Source organism: Cynocephalus volans, chromosome 4 (genome assembly GCF_027409185.1).
Source record: "Cynocephalus volans isolate mCynVol1 chromosome 4, mCynVol1.pri, whole genome shotgun sequence".
Classification (NCBI taxonomy): domain Eukaryota; kingdom Metazoa; phylum Chordata; class Mammalia; order Dermoptera; family Cynocephalidae; genus Cynocephalus; species Cynocephalus volans.
In genome coordinates this window covers 150,362,660-150,380,218 of record NC_084463.1, presented here as the reverse complement: position 1 = coordinate 150,380,218, position 17,559 = coordinate 150,362,660, and the positions used below count along the sequence as shown (strand labels likewise).

Here is a 17,559-nt window from a genome sequence, read left to right as displayed (position 1 = left end):
GTATCACTTATTTGAAACCATATAATTCATTTCCATGTAGTTGTAACTGCCATTTTTATAATTTTACAATTTTGTACTTTGGCCTTCAGTTTTAATTAAACATTAAACATTCATTTTGGCCTAACAATGAATCTCCAGAGAAACCATTTCTTAGAATAAAAGCACTTTTCAGTGAGGATGGAGTATTACAAATGATGAAAAATAAATGATGTTGGTGCAATACCAGCAAATATCAGGCATCATTTAGGTATATGTCAGACTAAATGATTTAAATAAACAAGCATTTATTTTAATTTCATAACTTTTTAAATAGGCATCTGGTATAATAATAACAGATGCCAAACATAAACAAGTATACCACATACATGCATGCACACACACACACCCACACACACACAGAGAAATTGCTCAATGAAAATGTTATCATCATTGCTACTGTTGATACCTCAGACTAAATTATTTTATTACTTTTGCTTTGCCTAGCTCAAATTTTGCTATTTATCACAATGAATCTCTGTTATCCATGTGATCAAAGAAAGCAAACAATGAATCTATACTCATTGCAGATAAGGAAAATAGTAAGTTAGTTGATTGTGCTTTTTCTGTATTCATAGTGATACAAATAACCTTATTTATTTTTAGAATTTCATGCTTATCTAAAGATTCTTCATATATTCAGACAGCAGATTTTAATAGAATCATGATCTGTCATCAGGATTTAGGGTGAAAAACAGTGCAGTGAAGCTTGCACGTTCTCTTATAACTTTTGCCCAGAAGTGAGGAAATTTAGTTCTATTCATATTTATATGGGAATATATAACCCCAAGTGGGTAGAAAATAGCACTGCAACTTTCGACCTGGTGGAAGACAGCAAGAATGTGAATTAACAACCCTGATGACAAACTTAAGAAGAAATATGTTCTCAAGCCAAAAGCAAAACAAAAAAGAATGTCATCAAGATTTTCAGAAAAACAGATATCAGAAGCTATAAAATCTAATGAAACTAATTGGAATCAGGGGAAGAATGGAAAAAATAAAAAAGACAGAGACATACTAAGAGAAATAATACCAGAACAATTTTCTACAGAAAATAGTGAACACAGATCAGTGAACTGAGCAAATGTAGGGGATATTGCTGAGGTACAGAATTGTAACAGATAATTGTGATTATCTTAATCCATTAATCTTCAGGTGGTTTTTAAGTAAAGCAATAGATAACTGACACAGAGTTTAGTATATGGAAATGATGAGCTGCCAACACAAAAACCTAGAAAAAAAAAAAAAAAAAACCTAGTAGCCCTGTGACTGAGTAGCAGAAATAGTCTAGAAAAGTTGCAAATATATTGCTAGTGAAAGCTGAAAAAATTGAAAATAAGCTGTTAGTTGATGGTGAAAAAGTGGGAAAGTGTGCCAAGTTGCTGGAGAAGCCATATAAATAGCAACCTATTTTTATTATATATAAGAGGCTAAAAAAACAAACTAACCAAAAGACTGGTAAAATCGATACCTGCAGACCCTTGGAAGAAATTAAATGAACCTAATAAAGTTATGGATCTGGCAAGGAAAATTTCAAGGATAATTTTATAAGTGTCAAAATAATTATTTTAGATGTCTCTGATAAGCAGTTGAAAAGGAGAGAGATGATACATATAGATCTGATCAGCAAGCAAGAAAAATTTAAAGGAAATATAGAAGAGCCAAGAGGGGCCAGATTATAAATAAAATTGTTTCATGTCTCTAGTCTTTGAGTATAACCATTAAATCAAGTGTGTGGCTTGATGACCTTTTGTTGAGACCTCTGAAATCCTTAAAGAAGTGCTAGCTCATACTGATAAAAAGGGTATCTAACAATCATTAAATGTTTTATCCTACAGCAGCCTATTATGAAAAGTAGAGTAAATTTTCTCTTGAAATGATGTATTAAAATTAACCCAAATAAGAATCAGAGGAACATAGAAAGTGTCCAAGAATATTTTACCAGTGGAAGAACCAGGATGGACTAAAAGGACGGAGAAATTTCAACATGAAAAGAGATCTTTGGGTGCATATATTCTATGGACACAAAGGAGGTTGATAATGATCTCTGAATGAAGTGGAAACTAAAAGGCTACATCTAAATAACCTAATCTGCACCTGAACCTCCTAAAGGTCATGAGATCATGGACTTCAGGCCTATTGCTGTGATTCGACAGGTATTAGGAAATGCATATATTTTGCACATCAATAATACTGAATACCAGAAAGCAGACTGTACTAGATAATAATGGCTGTTAAAAAATCTTTCCTCTTTTTATCCACTGCCTTGTGTCGTACCCACAGTGTTTGGATGTGGGGCACAGCTGTGTGAATTGCTTCGACCAGTGGGACATTAGCTCATGTGTCACAAACAAAGACTTGCAAATCCCTTGTACTTTGTAACTGCCACTCTCTTTTCACTGTTAACACTTCTAGCACTATCTGAAAAGGACTATATAACTCATTCAGAGGATTTAAGAACACATAGAGAGTGTCCTCTGCCACCCATGTTGAGGTCTAAACACTCGTGTAAGGCTACAAAGCATCACCTTGAAAATAGAAGTGCCATCCCAGCTTGACTCAGCCCAAATTGCTGACTCCCAGAATTGTGAATCATAAAATGGTTGTTATTTTAACAGCATGGTTTAGCAAAGACTTTTCTGTAAAGAACTAGAGAGTGTAGAATTTTGGGTTTGTAGCCCACGTACGTCCTCAGTTGCAATGCCTTTCCCCCGCCACCATTAAAACTGGTAGAATTCATTGCTATCTCAAGGGACATTAAAACAAATGGGTGAGTCTGCATTTGATCATGTTCATAATTTTTCAACGAGTCATTTAACCAAAAAGTTTTGAATCAATATATACTGCTGATACATATAAAAATAGTTCTAGAGACAATATGTTAACAAATGAGTAAAGGATAACCAAAATATGATTATAAAATACATTTTTAAAATATGTATAAGATTGGACCCACTATTCATAATCGTAAAAAAACTCAAATATAGTAATAAAATATATCTCAAAACATATAAAAAATTCGACCAAGTAATTATAATTGTGCATGTAAATGTGTTTATAAAGTTGAATATGATTACATAAGTGTAAAGAGAGATATGGGAGTATATATTAGGCTGTTTATATTGGTAATGCTCAATTCCTGTGGAAAAATATTTGTTACATCAAAGAGGTAGGGTTTCAAGGCATTTTGATTTTCTGTATTGTTTAAATTTGTTTACATAGCAACTTAGAGAATCAAATGACTTAATGGTGAAGTCAAATTTAAATAAAACTTGAAAGGAAATACTAAATTACTGTGAGATGCTGTGTGTGTAGTTTTTTCCTTTGTATTATAACTGATGGCCTTTTAAAAGTTTTGATCACCTCTACTCAGCAGAGAGACTTTTATTTCTACTATAAGAGAATCTCATTTTGTAAAGAAAATTTTTGCATGTCAAGAATAGAAAATATACCACTTATGGGAATTCCTAATGAAAAATAAAATACAGATTCCAATGTAGAAAGCGATTGTTACTTTGCTTCCCATGGATGTCACCCCTTTTCCCCTGGGTGATGGAGCTGCCAAAGATTACTAAAAGCCCATCTCTTCTGAGCAGTGAGAAACCCTGAAAAGCGGTTGATCTCCCAGAACCCTCAAGATAGAAGTATTCCTTCCATTTGGGAAATTAACCACAAATTGGGGTTCTCTTCCTGCATTTATTTTCCAGACCAGGAAGGTCCAGGAAGAGAACGTAGGTGGGGTTTTTCTAAGTACCGTTTAATAAGTTTAACAATAGAAGCCGGTAACATTCAGTAAGGAGACATTCTATAATGGAATTTTCAAGAAGTTAAGTTGATCCACCAACAAAAGCTTGATCTTAGCAAACATTCTCTTCTAACAGCAATTTCCCAGTATCTTTGCATATCAATCAGTAACCTGTCTGTTTTTGAGCCAGCAACCTTGCTGTGTTACAATTCTTTATCTTACAACAGAGACTATATAGACTGGGGAAAACTTCCTGTCCTTTGCAAGGTCAATATTTGAAACTGCAAGGCTTTGGAAAACCAGGCCCTGTGAAGTACATTTTCTTTATGCATACTCTACAAGAGATTAACAAATTTAAAAACCTAAGAATTAAATATATATATTTTTTAAAGTTGTAGAGAATGTTAAATAACAGTTTTTTAAACAATTCTGAACATAAAATATTGTAACTATGTTCATAATCCCAGGTAAAATTAAAATTAATTTTGAAAGAGAAGACATAATTTAAACTAATTTTATTATCATTTTCAATTAAACAACAAGTCATGTGCACAAAGTCAGAGAATTGGCAATGAACGACTGTAATGAATTAAAAGCCTAATAAACTTTAAATTCTCAATAGAGGAAGGAACCATTTGATTCTGAAATATAAAGAAAAACAGTCTAACAAATGTTTACATTGAAAAATATAAATATAATCATTATGTTGTCAATATAAACTGCTTCACAGGTTAAAAGCATACCACTTAGTTCTCTAAAATGGTGCACACACAGATACACCCCCGCCCTCATCCACTCCAGTAAAAATGTGTTACTTTTTTATGGTTGGTAATTAGGAAGTGAAGTATGATTCCATTGTCCCAAGGTTTCAAAAGTGTTCAAAAACTATCTCTAAAAAAGAAAACAAAATGCATACACGCAACAGAATAATTACAATGATGAGCATGCAACAAAAAATTACTAGTTATGTCAGAAAGCAGGAAAATGTGGCCCATAACCAGGAAAGAATTTAGTCAACAGAAACAGGACCACAAGTATACGGGATAATAAAATTACTAGACAAGGGTATAAATTAAGTTTTTTATAACTATGAAGAAATACCTAAAGAAAAACACAAACTTAAAGGATATAGAAATGTTTTTAAAAAAAGACCTAATCAAACTTTTGGACATTATGAATATAATATCTAAAATTAAAATAATGTACCATGAGATTAACAGAATGTTAGACACTGCAGGGAATATACTAGTAAAGACATAGAAATAGATTTAATTACTACAGATCAGTATTTCTCAAACACATAGATCAGAATACCAACAAAAAAATTAGCAAATGGTGTCCAACAATTTATCAAAGGAATTCTACACTGTGACCAACTAGGATTTATCCTTTGTAAGCAAACTGGTTCAATATTCAAAAATCAATTAATGTAATGCATCACATCAAAATGAAAAAAAAATGAAAATCACATGATGATATCAATAGATGCAGAAATAAAATCAATTCAATATAAAGTACATAGTCAGTGAGGCAGAAAAGGAGCAGAGCTTAAAGAAACTTTTGGAAAACTTGTAAGATTTGCCATATACGTTATTGGTGTCTCAGAAGAAAGAGTATGGGGCAGACTTGAAAAGTATTTTATGTCTCAGTGTGGCTTTAATGTTCATTTCCCTGATGACGAATGATGCTGAGTATTTTTTCATGTACCTGTTAGCCATTTGTATGTCTTCTTCTGAAAAATGTCTTCTCAGATCCTTTGCCCACTTTTTAAATTAGGTTATTTGGTATTTTACTGTGTAATTGCTTGAGCTCCTTATATATTATGGATATTAATCCCTTCTCAGATGCATAGTAAACAGAAATTTTCTCCCACTCTGTAGGTTGTCATTTCACTCTGTTGATTGTTTCCTTTGCTATACAGAAGCTTTGGCTATAATGAGAAAGATGAAGAAAAGCAAATGTTGGCGAGGGTGTGGAGAGAAGGGAACACTCCTACACTGTTAGTGGGACTGTAAATTAGTACAACTGCTATGGGAAACACTATGGAAGTTTCTGAAACAACTACAGATAGATCTTCCATATGATCCAACAATCCCACTTCCATGTATATACCCAACAGAATGGAAATCATTATGTCAAAGGGATACCTGCACTCCCATGTTCATCACAGCTCTATTCACAATAGCCAAGAGATAGAGCCAATCTAAATGTCCACTGATGGATGATGGATAAGGTAATTTTGGTAAATATACACAATGGAATTCTACTCTGCCATAAAAAAGAGTGAAATTCTCCCATTTGCAACAACATTGATGAGCTTGGAGAAACTTATGTTTAGTGAAAGCAGCAAAGCACAGAGGGATAAATACAGTATGTACTCACTCATGAGTGGGAGCTAAAAGAGAAAGAAGGAATGAAAGAAAGTCCACAGTGGTGTGTTGGTCTTGCAGAAGGAGTGCGCATTCCTAGGGATATAAAGTGGAGTAGGAGAAAGGGGGATGAGGTAGGAGACCAGGGATAATTGGGTGGGGGACATGGGGTGTAATCACAATTTGTGTTAATGGGCATACTACCAGTATGGATTTGGCCATAGTATCTTGGGCAAGAGGGGTGACCAACAGCGTTTTATATCATGAATATCCATAACCAAAAAAAAAAAAAAAACAAAACTACTTTATGTCATAGGGAGAAATGAAGGAAATATAAACCTCCAAATTCAATAAGCTCAACAAACTGCAATAAATATAAACATGCAATAGTTCTAGTTACATATATTATAACCAATATGTGAAAACCGGTGGTATAGAAAACAAATTAAAAGCAGTCAGATAAAATGACATACCATGACAAAGAAAAAAAAATTTAATTAACCTGTTTCTCATTAGAAACTATTTAAGACATAAATGAATAAGATCACATCTTTAGAAGGCTGAAGGGGGGGAAAAAAAAAAAAAACCTCAATCTAGACAGATTTATCTAGTTAAATCATTGTGCAAAGCATAACATGAATTGAAAAACAAAACAACTTCCTTTTTTTTTTCTTTTGACCGGTAAGGGGATCACAACCCTCCGCACGTTGTGGTCTTGCACCACGCTAGGCCGGTGAGCACACCGACCGTATCTATATAGGATCCAAATCCGGGGCCTCATGCAATATCAATGCCGCACTCTCCCTAGTGAGCCATGGGCCCGGATGCAAAACAACTTTTTTAATACAAACTAAAGGTGAGAAAGGAGGTGCTCAGTTTCCCTAGAGTCAAGTTTCAGACTGCTTCCCCAGCTCTCAAACCACTCCCATAGGATTCAAGCTCCTCCTCTGAGTTGACCTACTGCTGCTCCTTGCACTTAGTTTCAGCCCCAACACCTGGAGGTTGAGACCACAGGAGGCAGACTTATGTAATTACAGCTGCTGAGTATGCTCAGTACAAAGGAATTTATCCTATAAATATCCTCCCACTGGAGGTGCTAGAGAACATCTAGCATATTTTAAGTGTTTTGGTGGAATTTGACCAATGAACATGCTCCAAAGATTCCAACTGAAGATTCCAATAGAATCCAGAAAGAAGGCAGGGCTGTTGTTCATTTCTCTGGGGTCAACCCACACATTGCCTGTGAAGCATGTATTCCTTATGTTTTGTGTTAAACTTGCCTTTAGCAGGCTGCTGTTCACTCTGGAGCCAGCCGGCACTTTATAAAGTGTGTATTAATTATTTTTATATTGAACTTGCTGTGGCTGCCACTCACTGTCTGGAGCCAGCCTGTGCTTTCCGTGTGAAGTCTCCATATCTCATTCTTTAAATTAAACCTGTTTTCACTTCTTACTCTGACTCCGCTCTTGAATTCTTTTCTGTGTCAGAGTCAAGAAACTGGTAGAGGGCGGGGTGGGTTGAAGTCAGCCACTGGAGCTACCCAGACCCCTCCATTATCAAAGAGAAAAAGTCTATCACCAGCAGATTTACAAATGAGAAATATTAAAGAAAATTCTTCAAGTGGAATACAAAGTATATGGTATATACACAAAATACGAATAGATCTCCAAATGGAAAATAAGAGGCTTGACATACACAGCATTCTTCACATTTATAACTGTTCTTTAAAAGATAAATTGCAGTTTAATACAGAAATAACAACAATGTATTGTGGTGTTTATAAATGTATAACAGTAAGTTATAACAATAATACAAAGTGGGACATAATTAACTCAGAGTGTTTAATTATAAAAACGAATATCTACACTTTAAAACAGTTACTATAAAAATCAGTAAACTAAAATGAAACTTTAAAAAATCTAAACAACCTAAAATTATAGAATATAGAATATAGAAAAGAGGAAATAAAGAATTGGCAGAGAAATACCAATAAGCACAATTTTTAAAAATGGTATAGCTATTTCCAAACATATCAATGTGTACATTGAATGTTAATTAACTAAATACTACAATGAAAATAAAGAATAGATTACAAAGCAGTACTAAAATACATGTTATCTTCATGAGATTCATATAAATGCAAAAATGTATAGCTACATTAAAAGAAAGAAGAAAACTTTACCACAGTACAGTAAGCATGAGAAGCTGGAGTGACTATAGTAATACCAGAAAAAAACAAAATAAAAAACAGAATGTAACATGAAATGTATCACCAAAGATAAAGAAGTATAATCTGTTAACATGAAAGTTTTAATTCGTAGAAGACATAAACATCATAAATCTTTATGTTGCCATAACTAGAGTCTCAAAATTCAGAAAGTAAAACTTGAAATAATTAGTTTGATAATTCTACAATCATAGTAGGAAATCTTCAGACCTATGTTTTATTAAACAATAAAAATATCAGTAAAGTAAGAGGTAATCTGAAAAGGCTACATGCAAGGGCATAACTACATTCTTTTCAAATGAAATCTGTGTGTTTATTTATTAAGATAATTCATAGGCTGGCTCTTAGTGAAAATGTTTATGACTGTTAAAGTTTTGAAAATTTTATTTTCTTTGTAAATCACCTAGTTTTAGGTATTTTGTTACAAACAACAGAAACAGACTAATACAGAAAATTAGTATCAGAGATTTGGGGTGTTGCTAATAACACATACTTGAAAATGTGGAAATATCTTTAGAACTGGGTGTAGGCAAAGGTTAGATGAGTTTGGAGGACTCAGAAGAAGAAAAAAGAACGAGAGAAAGTTTGGACTGTCTTAGCGACTGATCATGTGCTGGGGAGCAGAATGCTGATAGAAATATGGACTGGAAAGACCATTCTAAGGAGGCCTCAGATAGAAGTAAGAAGGAATTTATTGGAAACTAGGACAAAGATAAACCTTGCTATGAACTGGCAAGGGCTTGCCTGAACTGAGTCCGTGCCCTAGGAATTCATGGAAGTTAGAAGTTAAGAATTGTGGGGCCGACCCTGTGGCTCACTCAGGAGAATGAGGCACTGGGAGCACAGCAGCGCTCAGAGTGCAGAGGCCGTGGGTTTGGATCCTATATAGGGATGGCCAGTGCGCTCCCTGGCTGAGCACAGTGCGGGCAACACCACGCCAAGGGTTGCTATCCCCTTACCAGTCACACACACACACACACACACACACACACACACACACACACACACACACACACACACACACACACACACACACACACACACACACACACACACACACACACACACACACACACACACACACACACACAAAGAATTGTGAACCAGAGTATTTGGCAAAAGAAATTTCTAAGCAGAAAAACATTCAGGAAACTACATGGTTATTTCTAACAGCCTACTCCATGTTATGACAGCAAAGGCATGACATAAAGTCAGAATTCAAAAGGAGAAAAGAGCATAAAGATTTGAAACATTTGCAGTGTTGCCATGTGGTAGAGAAGCAGAGTATTTTCAGAAGAAAAAACAAACAGTGCTAAAAAGATTAGTACAATGGAAAACAACTACCAAGGGAAGGGGAAAGTGGCACTGAAGGCATTGCAGAAGCATCTGAGGCCAGCTCTTTCACTTTAACCACTAAGGCATTTGGAAATAGAATGGTATTAGGGATCAGGAGTGAGGTACCCTCCTCAGGCTTGCTGCCCAGGGTCACTTTGGGAAGCTGCTTCCAGCATCAGCACTCTAGCTGCTTTGGCTACCCTAGCCATGGCTAAATTGGCCCCTGGTATGGCTTGAAACACAGCTTGGAAAAATACATGCTAGAATCCTTGATAGAGTCCATGTGGTGTGACGTTTACAGGCTTGCAGAATACCAGAGCTGTGAAGGGTTGGGAGCCTCCACCCTAATTACAAAGGATGTATAGAAAAGCCTAGGGGTCCAGGAAGAGATCTGTCACAGGGGCAGAGTAACAAAATAGAGCCTTCACTAGAGCAATGCTGAGAAGATATGTGGGGTTGGAGGTGCAGCAGAGAAACCTCAACAGTGCCATGCCTAGTGCAGTAGTGAGAGTGGATCCACTATGGAGACCCCAGACCTGTGGAGCTACCTGTGTGCAATGCCAGCCTGTGAGAGCTGAAACATCACCTGAGACGAGGAAAGCCATAGAAGCAGAGCTGCCTCAAGACTTGGGGACCCACCTACTGTAACAGCATGCAGAGGACATAGAACATGGTGTCAAGGTACACGATTCACTAGTTTTGAGATTTAACATCTGCCCTGCTGGGTTTCAGACTTGTTTGGGACCTATCACCCCTTTCTTTTGGCCTATTTCTCCCTTTTGGAATGGGAATACGTACCCTATGTTTGTCCCACCATTGTATCTTGGAAGTAAATTCCTTGTTTTGAATTCACAGATGGGAGTTTGAATTTTGGACTTTTGAGTTGAAACAAGTTAATACTTTGGGGATGGAATGAGTGAATTTGTGTGTGTGTAAAGGATGTGAGTTTGGGGGGTCACGGGTGGACGGCTGTAGATTGGATGCACCCCCAACCTCACTGAGGCTCACTTAGTCCCCACGGTAACCATTGACATTAACTTAAATTAATTTAAGAATAAGACGACACCAAAAAATAATAATTACATTATATAAGATACAAATATATCCTAAAAAACTATTATAATACATGGACATATACCATCAATAATTATTCTATTATGTAAAATTTAATGCATAAAATAATATATAAATGCATGCATGTTATAGCATGGTATTTTGCTTTTGGAACTGGTTTTTCACATACAGGTTATGCAATAAAATAAAAGTTACGTTCAGCCTCCTTATTTGCTCTAGAACTGTCTAGATTTGGACATTAAATAAATTGATGCTCTAACTGTTGTCTAGAATCTCAGAGAGTTACTATTTGGCCAGCTTTAATCTGAAACAGAGAGGCATGGGTTCTAGAATCCTTAAGAACAGTGTTTGGGAAAAATTTATCCCAGAGACTGTTGTGAAATAATTAGATGAAAAGTCCTTTGAATCCTGAGAAATTGTTGTAGCCAAAAAATCATAATGTCAAGATTTAAAAGACTGGCTTTTTTATCGATAAGAAAATAACTAGGTCTTCAGATTTGCTCCACCATTCAGTGAAATGCAAAGCTGGGCAGGGTGCAAGGAGGCTCTTATTGTTGAAACAGCCTTTAGATAAGAATAAGCAAGGGAGTAAACACAATTTAGAGTGGAAACAGGTGCCAAAAAGAAAAACTAACAAACGAATTACTTTGTAACTGTTAAGTGTCTTTAAGAATCCACCCAGATGACTAGTGACAGCTGTGTCTCTCCCAAGCAAAAGGGCAGATTGTACCTGCTGGCTCTACTCCAATTTCACTGCTGTAAAGTGAGCTTGGAGTGGTATGAAAAATTCCTTTTTTGTTCATTGGTCCCTAAATCTCAAAGAGACAACCCAAGCCTAATGTAGAGAAATGTGCCATAATCAAAGATCATAAATTCTCAGAGTCTGAACTCTGTGGGATTGGGGAAATATATTCTATGTTTGGAGAAAGAACAAAACAGACTGTTAGAGACCAAAAGAGGACTGGCAGAGTCTGGCTTGGTGTTCTCCAAACACATTTGTTTCTTTGCCATGCAGTAAAACAATGTTCCCTAGCCCTCTCATATTTAAGTTGAGTCATGTGGCCAGATTCTACAATGGTGTATGCATATAAATGATATAATAATATGCATGATATGTGTTAAGACTCTTAAGAGTGGGTTTTCTTCTTCCTTATGATCTGTTTTCAATTGTCAACTCTTCAAATGCTTGTTGTTTCATAGCAAACTAGAAAGATGATCTAGGGAACAGTGAAGCTGTTGGAAGAAACTAGAGTCTAATCACAAAACCGCACTGTGAAATGGGTATAAGATGATCCTTTATTTTCCTAAGTCAATGATGTATCTGAGCTGTTAGTTCAGTTTTTACATTTGTTTTCAGGTGATTGTGATATTTAATTGAATGAATAAACAATTCTCTTTTTAAATGATAGAATAAGGATTAGATCAGTCTACCCCAATAGGTGATGTGCATTCAATTTGTCCCAACCAGTATGAAATTCACTAGTTTGTGGTAAATAATAAGTGCAATTCTCATTTTAGATATTTTATACATACATACATATATATACATATATATGTATAAATATATATACATATATTTATATATAACAAAAATAAAATAAAATGCAGAAATTATAAATTATATCTGGATAAAATATGACAATGAAAACCATATACTTTATTAAACGTCGTTAAAAATGATTATCATAGTTTTCTAATTTGTGGATACTTAGAACTGTATTACAACAAAATAAATAAATAAATTTAGACCCCCCAAAAAAGATGTAAGTGAAGGACTCTCCACATGACAAAACAAAATTTGTGATAATAAAGGTTACAGAAGACCAATGTATGAGAGACATGCTGTAGCAAAAAGAAACAGATTTAAAATACAAAAGAGGAATGTGGTTTTAGAAAGACACTGTCAAATAGTCATACAACCTCTAACAGGAAGAAAGAAATGTAAGTATAGGTAGAGGTAGATTTCGGGTTCCAGACTTCTTACCAGAGATTCTCATTTCCATACAAGTCTGGCAGTAACTGAAATAGGAAAAGGATGTTGAGAGGAAAATTGCTTCTTTCCTTTATGTCTTAAATAATCTTGTTTAAATGTTTATTTTTGAAGAGGCTTGCTCTTTCAATCAGCTAGATACCTTTCCTGATGCCTGAGGTGGCAGCATAATATGAAAAAAAAAAGGTGTAGATTTTTGTCAGCAGACATGATGACATGCTTTAATTTTCAATAAAGTTATCCTAGAAACACATCTGAAAAGGGATCTCTCCACCCAATATATTGAAGACACCGAAAATAACATGTTCATTGGACAAAACAGGTGACACATTTGCCAAAGGTCTGGGTGATCTGGATCTGGGTGCATTAAGGGAAAAAAAAGAGTACAGAAGGCAAATCCACATTACTTATTAAAGGACTTAAATGCAATAGCTAGAAATATTTTCACATTTCCTCAAAGTAGAACTAGACAATTAAGTGGTATTGCACTGCCAAGAGACGTGCCCTGCAGTGGGGGTGCTTTATTCCAAAGAGGAGCTAAAGTGAAGGATGGGTCTGTCCAATGAAAGTATTTTTGAAAAATGAACCAGAATGATTGCCAAATAGAGAACTAACTCTACAAATTAAACTAGAGAAGTTGTTCCCTAGGGTGAGCCTGACTGCTACTATTTAAAAGCATATGATGTTTGAAGCAAGCAAGAATATTGTGGAACTAGAGTGATGTTCTGAGAAAAAGAAGAGCTTTATAAGTTCATAGGTTAAAAATCATCTACACTCTCATAGACAACTTCATGAAAGTCCACCAAGGTAAGGAATAATTGTGCTGACCTAATATTTTATTTAAGAATAGTTTTGTATTTGAGTATCAATATTTAATTAATAAAACAGAAACGCATAAAATTCTGAGATCTTTATCTGAAAATGAGTTAGTTACTTAATATATGTAGCTCTTAACTTTATTATAAATTAGATATATGTCAAATAACAATAATGATGACATTAATAGTAAAGTAATTTATTTAGAGTAATGTTAAAAATCCATGCCATTGGAAGTATAAAAATATGAGAGACTTTGATCACTGTTATGGTAAATGTATTAAAAGCATCAGCTGATAGGGCTAGGTGAAGGTGTACAGGTGTACAGATATTAGGAGATAGGAAAACACATAAGAATTTATTTTGGAAAGCGGGAAAACAAATATTAACAAAGTGTAATGGGAATTGTTAATCAGTGCTGACTTATTACTAAATGACAATAATATAAAGTAAGCCAAGAAGGTGTTTTTTAAATATATATGCATATATGTATAAGTGTGTGTATACATACATATGTACACACACACACACACACACACACACACACACACATATATATATATATTTAGTTCCATTTATATGCTCTGGCTGCTTGCATTGTGTGAACAAAATTGCATATTTATAAGGCAATACCATGAAGAAAAGATAATGAAAAAGAGTTGCATTTGTTTGCAAAGAATTATACTACAATGGAGAATCATACATGGATGAGGAGGAAAATATTTAAAAATTGCAATTAATTGGTCATATGCATTGGTTAAGAGTTAATGTTTATCAAACAATGAATAGGGGTGCTAATAAAGAAAGTAGATAAACAGCATGCTGGAGTTAATATTTTTCGCAATTTAGCAGTAGTGATGGAAGAAGTACATAAAGTTGAGCAATGGTAATGCGTATGCTTATTTCCCAGTTACAAATAATTGGTTTAAGAAAATTGAGTATACATGTATATATTGGAGGACTTAAAACTCATTTTGAGTTACAGTTAAACATAAGTTTTAAGGGAAAAGCTTTGTACTGAAATAAGATGAAATATGATTACCAACAAAGAGAAAAATAGTAAACCCAGACAAAACAATAGAAGTCTGTTTCATAATTCCTTTCTTAAGGGAGAAATAAGATAACATTACTCCAAATATTCTCTCAGCAATAATGCACACTTCTGAATACTTCTGATGTCATTACATCTAAGTCAAATTAGATATATTAGGAATTTCTTACTTGAATTAATTTCAGCTGCATACCAGTTCATTTTGGAAGTTTCAAATCTAATTTCCTAGAAACAGACTAAGGTAATGGTGGAAATACGTTAAAATATTACTTAACTGTATTTATGCCTCTAATCCAGTTATTACAAAAGGAAACTATGATTCAAAGCATGAATGAATTAACCATCTTGAATTTACCCTATCTGCAGATGGAAAGCAAATTAAAGCAGAACTATCAAACACCACCACAGTGAAGGAATTTATTCTGTTGGGGTTTTCGGATATTCCCAACCTCCAGTGGATTCTCTTTGGGATATTCCTACTCATATATTTGACTATCCTGATGTGCAATAGTATCATAATACTAATCACAAGAATAGACCCTGCTCTTCAGACCCCCATGTATTTTTTTCTTAGCAATTTTTCATTTTTGGAAATCTGTTATGTAACAGTCACTATCCCAAGAATGCTCATGGACCTTTGCATGCAGAAAAGAAACATTTCTCTGTTTGCCTGTGCTACGCAAATGTGTTTTGTCCTGATGTTTGGAGGCACAGAGTGCCTTCTTTTAACAGTGATGGCCTATGACCGCTATGTGGCCATTTGCCACCCTCTGCATTATTGTCTAGTGATGAACCACAGGGTCTGTACTAAGCTGGTGGCTGGCTCCTGGATCAGTGGAATTCCAGTCATAATTGTGCATACTTACCAGATTTTCTCTTTGCCCTTCTGTGGGTCTAATAGAATTAATCACTTCTTCTGTGATCTTCCCCCAATACTCAAGCTTGCTTGTGGGAACACATTTGTGACTGAGATAGCAGTCTATGTAGTTGCAGTGGTATTTCTCATGATTCCATTTCTTTTGATCGTTGTCTCCTATGGCAAAATTATCCACAACATTATGAAACTGTCATCAGTCAGAGGAAGGTCAAAGGCTTTCTCCACCTGCTCCTCTCACCTAATAGTTGTAGTGTTATTCTATGGAACAGCTACAATCACTTATTTGCAACCCAAACCACATCAAGCTGAAGGAATGGGGAAACTGATATCTCTCTTCTACACTATTTTGATCCCAACATTGAACCCCATTGTATATACTTTGAGGAACAAAGATATCATGATGGCACTGGGGAAACTCCTAGCTAAGCTTTTAAAATGAGCTTAAGACTTGAAATTATAGAAATAATTTGTTTATAGGTTTGTCATGTAGCTACAAAATAAAAGGATATTTTAGCTTTTTTTCTATGTTCCTAAATAATTATAATTAAAATGATAACAACTTCACATTTGTTGAGAGACCCTTTTTCTTAGAGTTAGTTAACAGCTTATGTGTAAAGATTGTGCAAATTAGTTCAATTGCAAGTGTGTAATGTTGATGAGCCTTCTTTCCTCTCATGGCTAACTGTTGAATTAAGAGATTGTCTGAGCAACATAGTGAAAGGTAACTGAGTGTTTAATATAACCAGTGATCACAGCCATGCTTTGAAAAATTTTCTTTAAGCTTCCCATTTCTTCAGATGCATTTGGTGCCCTTTTCTGACTGTACGGTTGAATTTAGGTACTGTGAATTAAAAAAAATAGAAGTAGCTAAGACGTTGGAAGCAGGAAAATCAGGTTTTCTCTGCATTTTGCCCTGTTTGTATCTCTTGTTTCTATCCATGTCCTTTCTAAGAATACAAATCCTAAGGGTGTTTTCTCCTTTTTAAGTCTCAGATCTCACTTTTCTTTAGTAACATCTTTTCCTCCCATTGTATTTTGACTCTTGCTTTGGTAATATCTATTTAGTTTTAGAAGCTTCTCGAATTTTCACTGGAAACTTTCCATGTCCACTTGTATTCAGTTGAATGTTAGCTCCTCAAAATACATCTCCCACCAGAACCTGGAAATGTGATCCTACTTGGAAAAAGGGACTTCACAGATATAGTTGAACTAAGGATTTTGAAATGAGTCAAAGTAGTTAAGTTTAGACTCTAAATCCAATAATAATTGTCCCTGTAAGAGATGGCAGAAGTTTAGAAAATAGCCAGAGAGAAATAGAGAAGAATGTCATGTGAAGGTGGAGGCAGAGATTGGAGTGATTCAGACACGAATCAATGAAGGCCAGGAGGAACCAAAAGCTGGAAGAGGCAAAGAATGATTCTCCTTTAAAGCCTCCAGAGGAAATGAGGCTCGGCCAAGACTGTGATTTTGGACACTGGAGTCAAGAACTGTGAGACTAATTTTCTGTTGTGTTAAGCAGCCTAACAGTTGGTACTTTGTTAAGGTAGACTGAAGAAATTAATACATCACGTAAATTGTCCTCTCATTAAAATTCTTTTATTTTAATCATCTGGAATGAATTCTGCATCATGCCAGGACCAAGCTGATACACCATTTCCCCTTCCCCTTAAATTTTTGCATTAATTTGGGTCAGTAATTTGGCGTTTTTTTGGAAAGAAAAGTAAATATGCTTATTTTTTCTTGACAAACTTAATCAACAAAATCTCATCTTGTACAAGTAATATTTACCCTGTAATTATTACAAAAATGCATTTGTTTAAGAATGTTCAAAATGTGTTTTTATCCCAATGCATAACAGAATTGGAAGCAAACAGAAGGCACTTTGTTAGAATGTTAAGACTCTGGAGTACATCTACACCATATAATACTGCACAGCCTTTCAAGACAATGTTCTAGATTAGCTCTGCCTGGAGAAATTTCTAATTTCCTTATATGTAAAAAGCAATGTAAATATATATATAAAACGTAATACTATTTTT

At 34.9% G+C, this 17,559-nt stretch overlaps 1 protein-coding gene across 1 annotated transcript; it reads left to right on the top strand.

The window, feature by feature from the left end:
- Positions 1 to 14,987: 14,987 nt before the first annotated feature.
- Positions 14,988 to 15,959, top strand: LOC134376553 (olfactory receptor 10AG1-like; the record flags this gene model as incomplete). The annotated part of the gene is made up of 1 exon (XM_063095059.1): positions 14,988 to 15,959. A coding segment is annotated over one exon (972 nt), but the record flags the coding sequence as incomplete, so codon positions are not given.
- Positions 15,960 to 17,559: the final 1,600 nt, after the last annotated feature.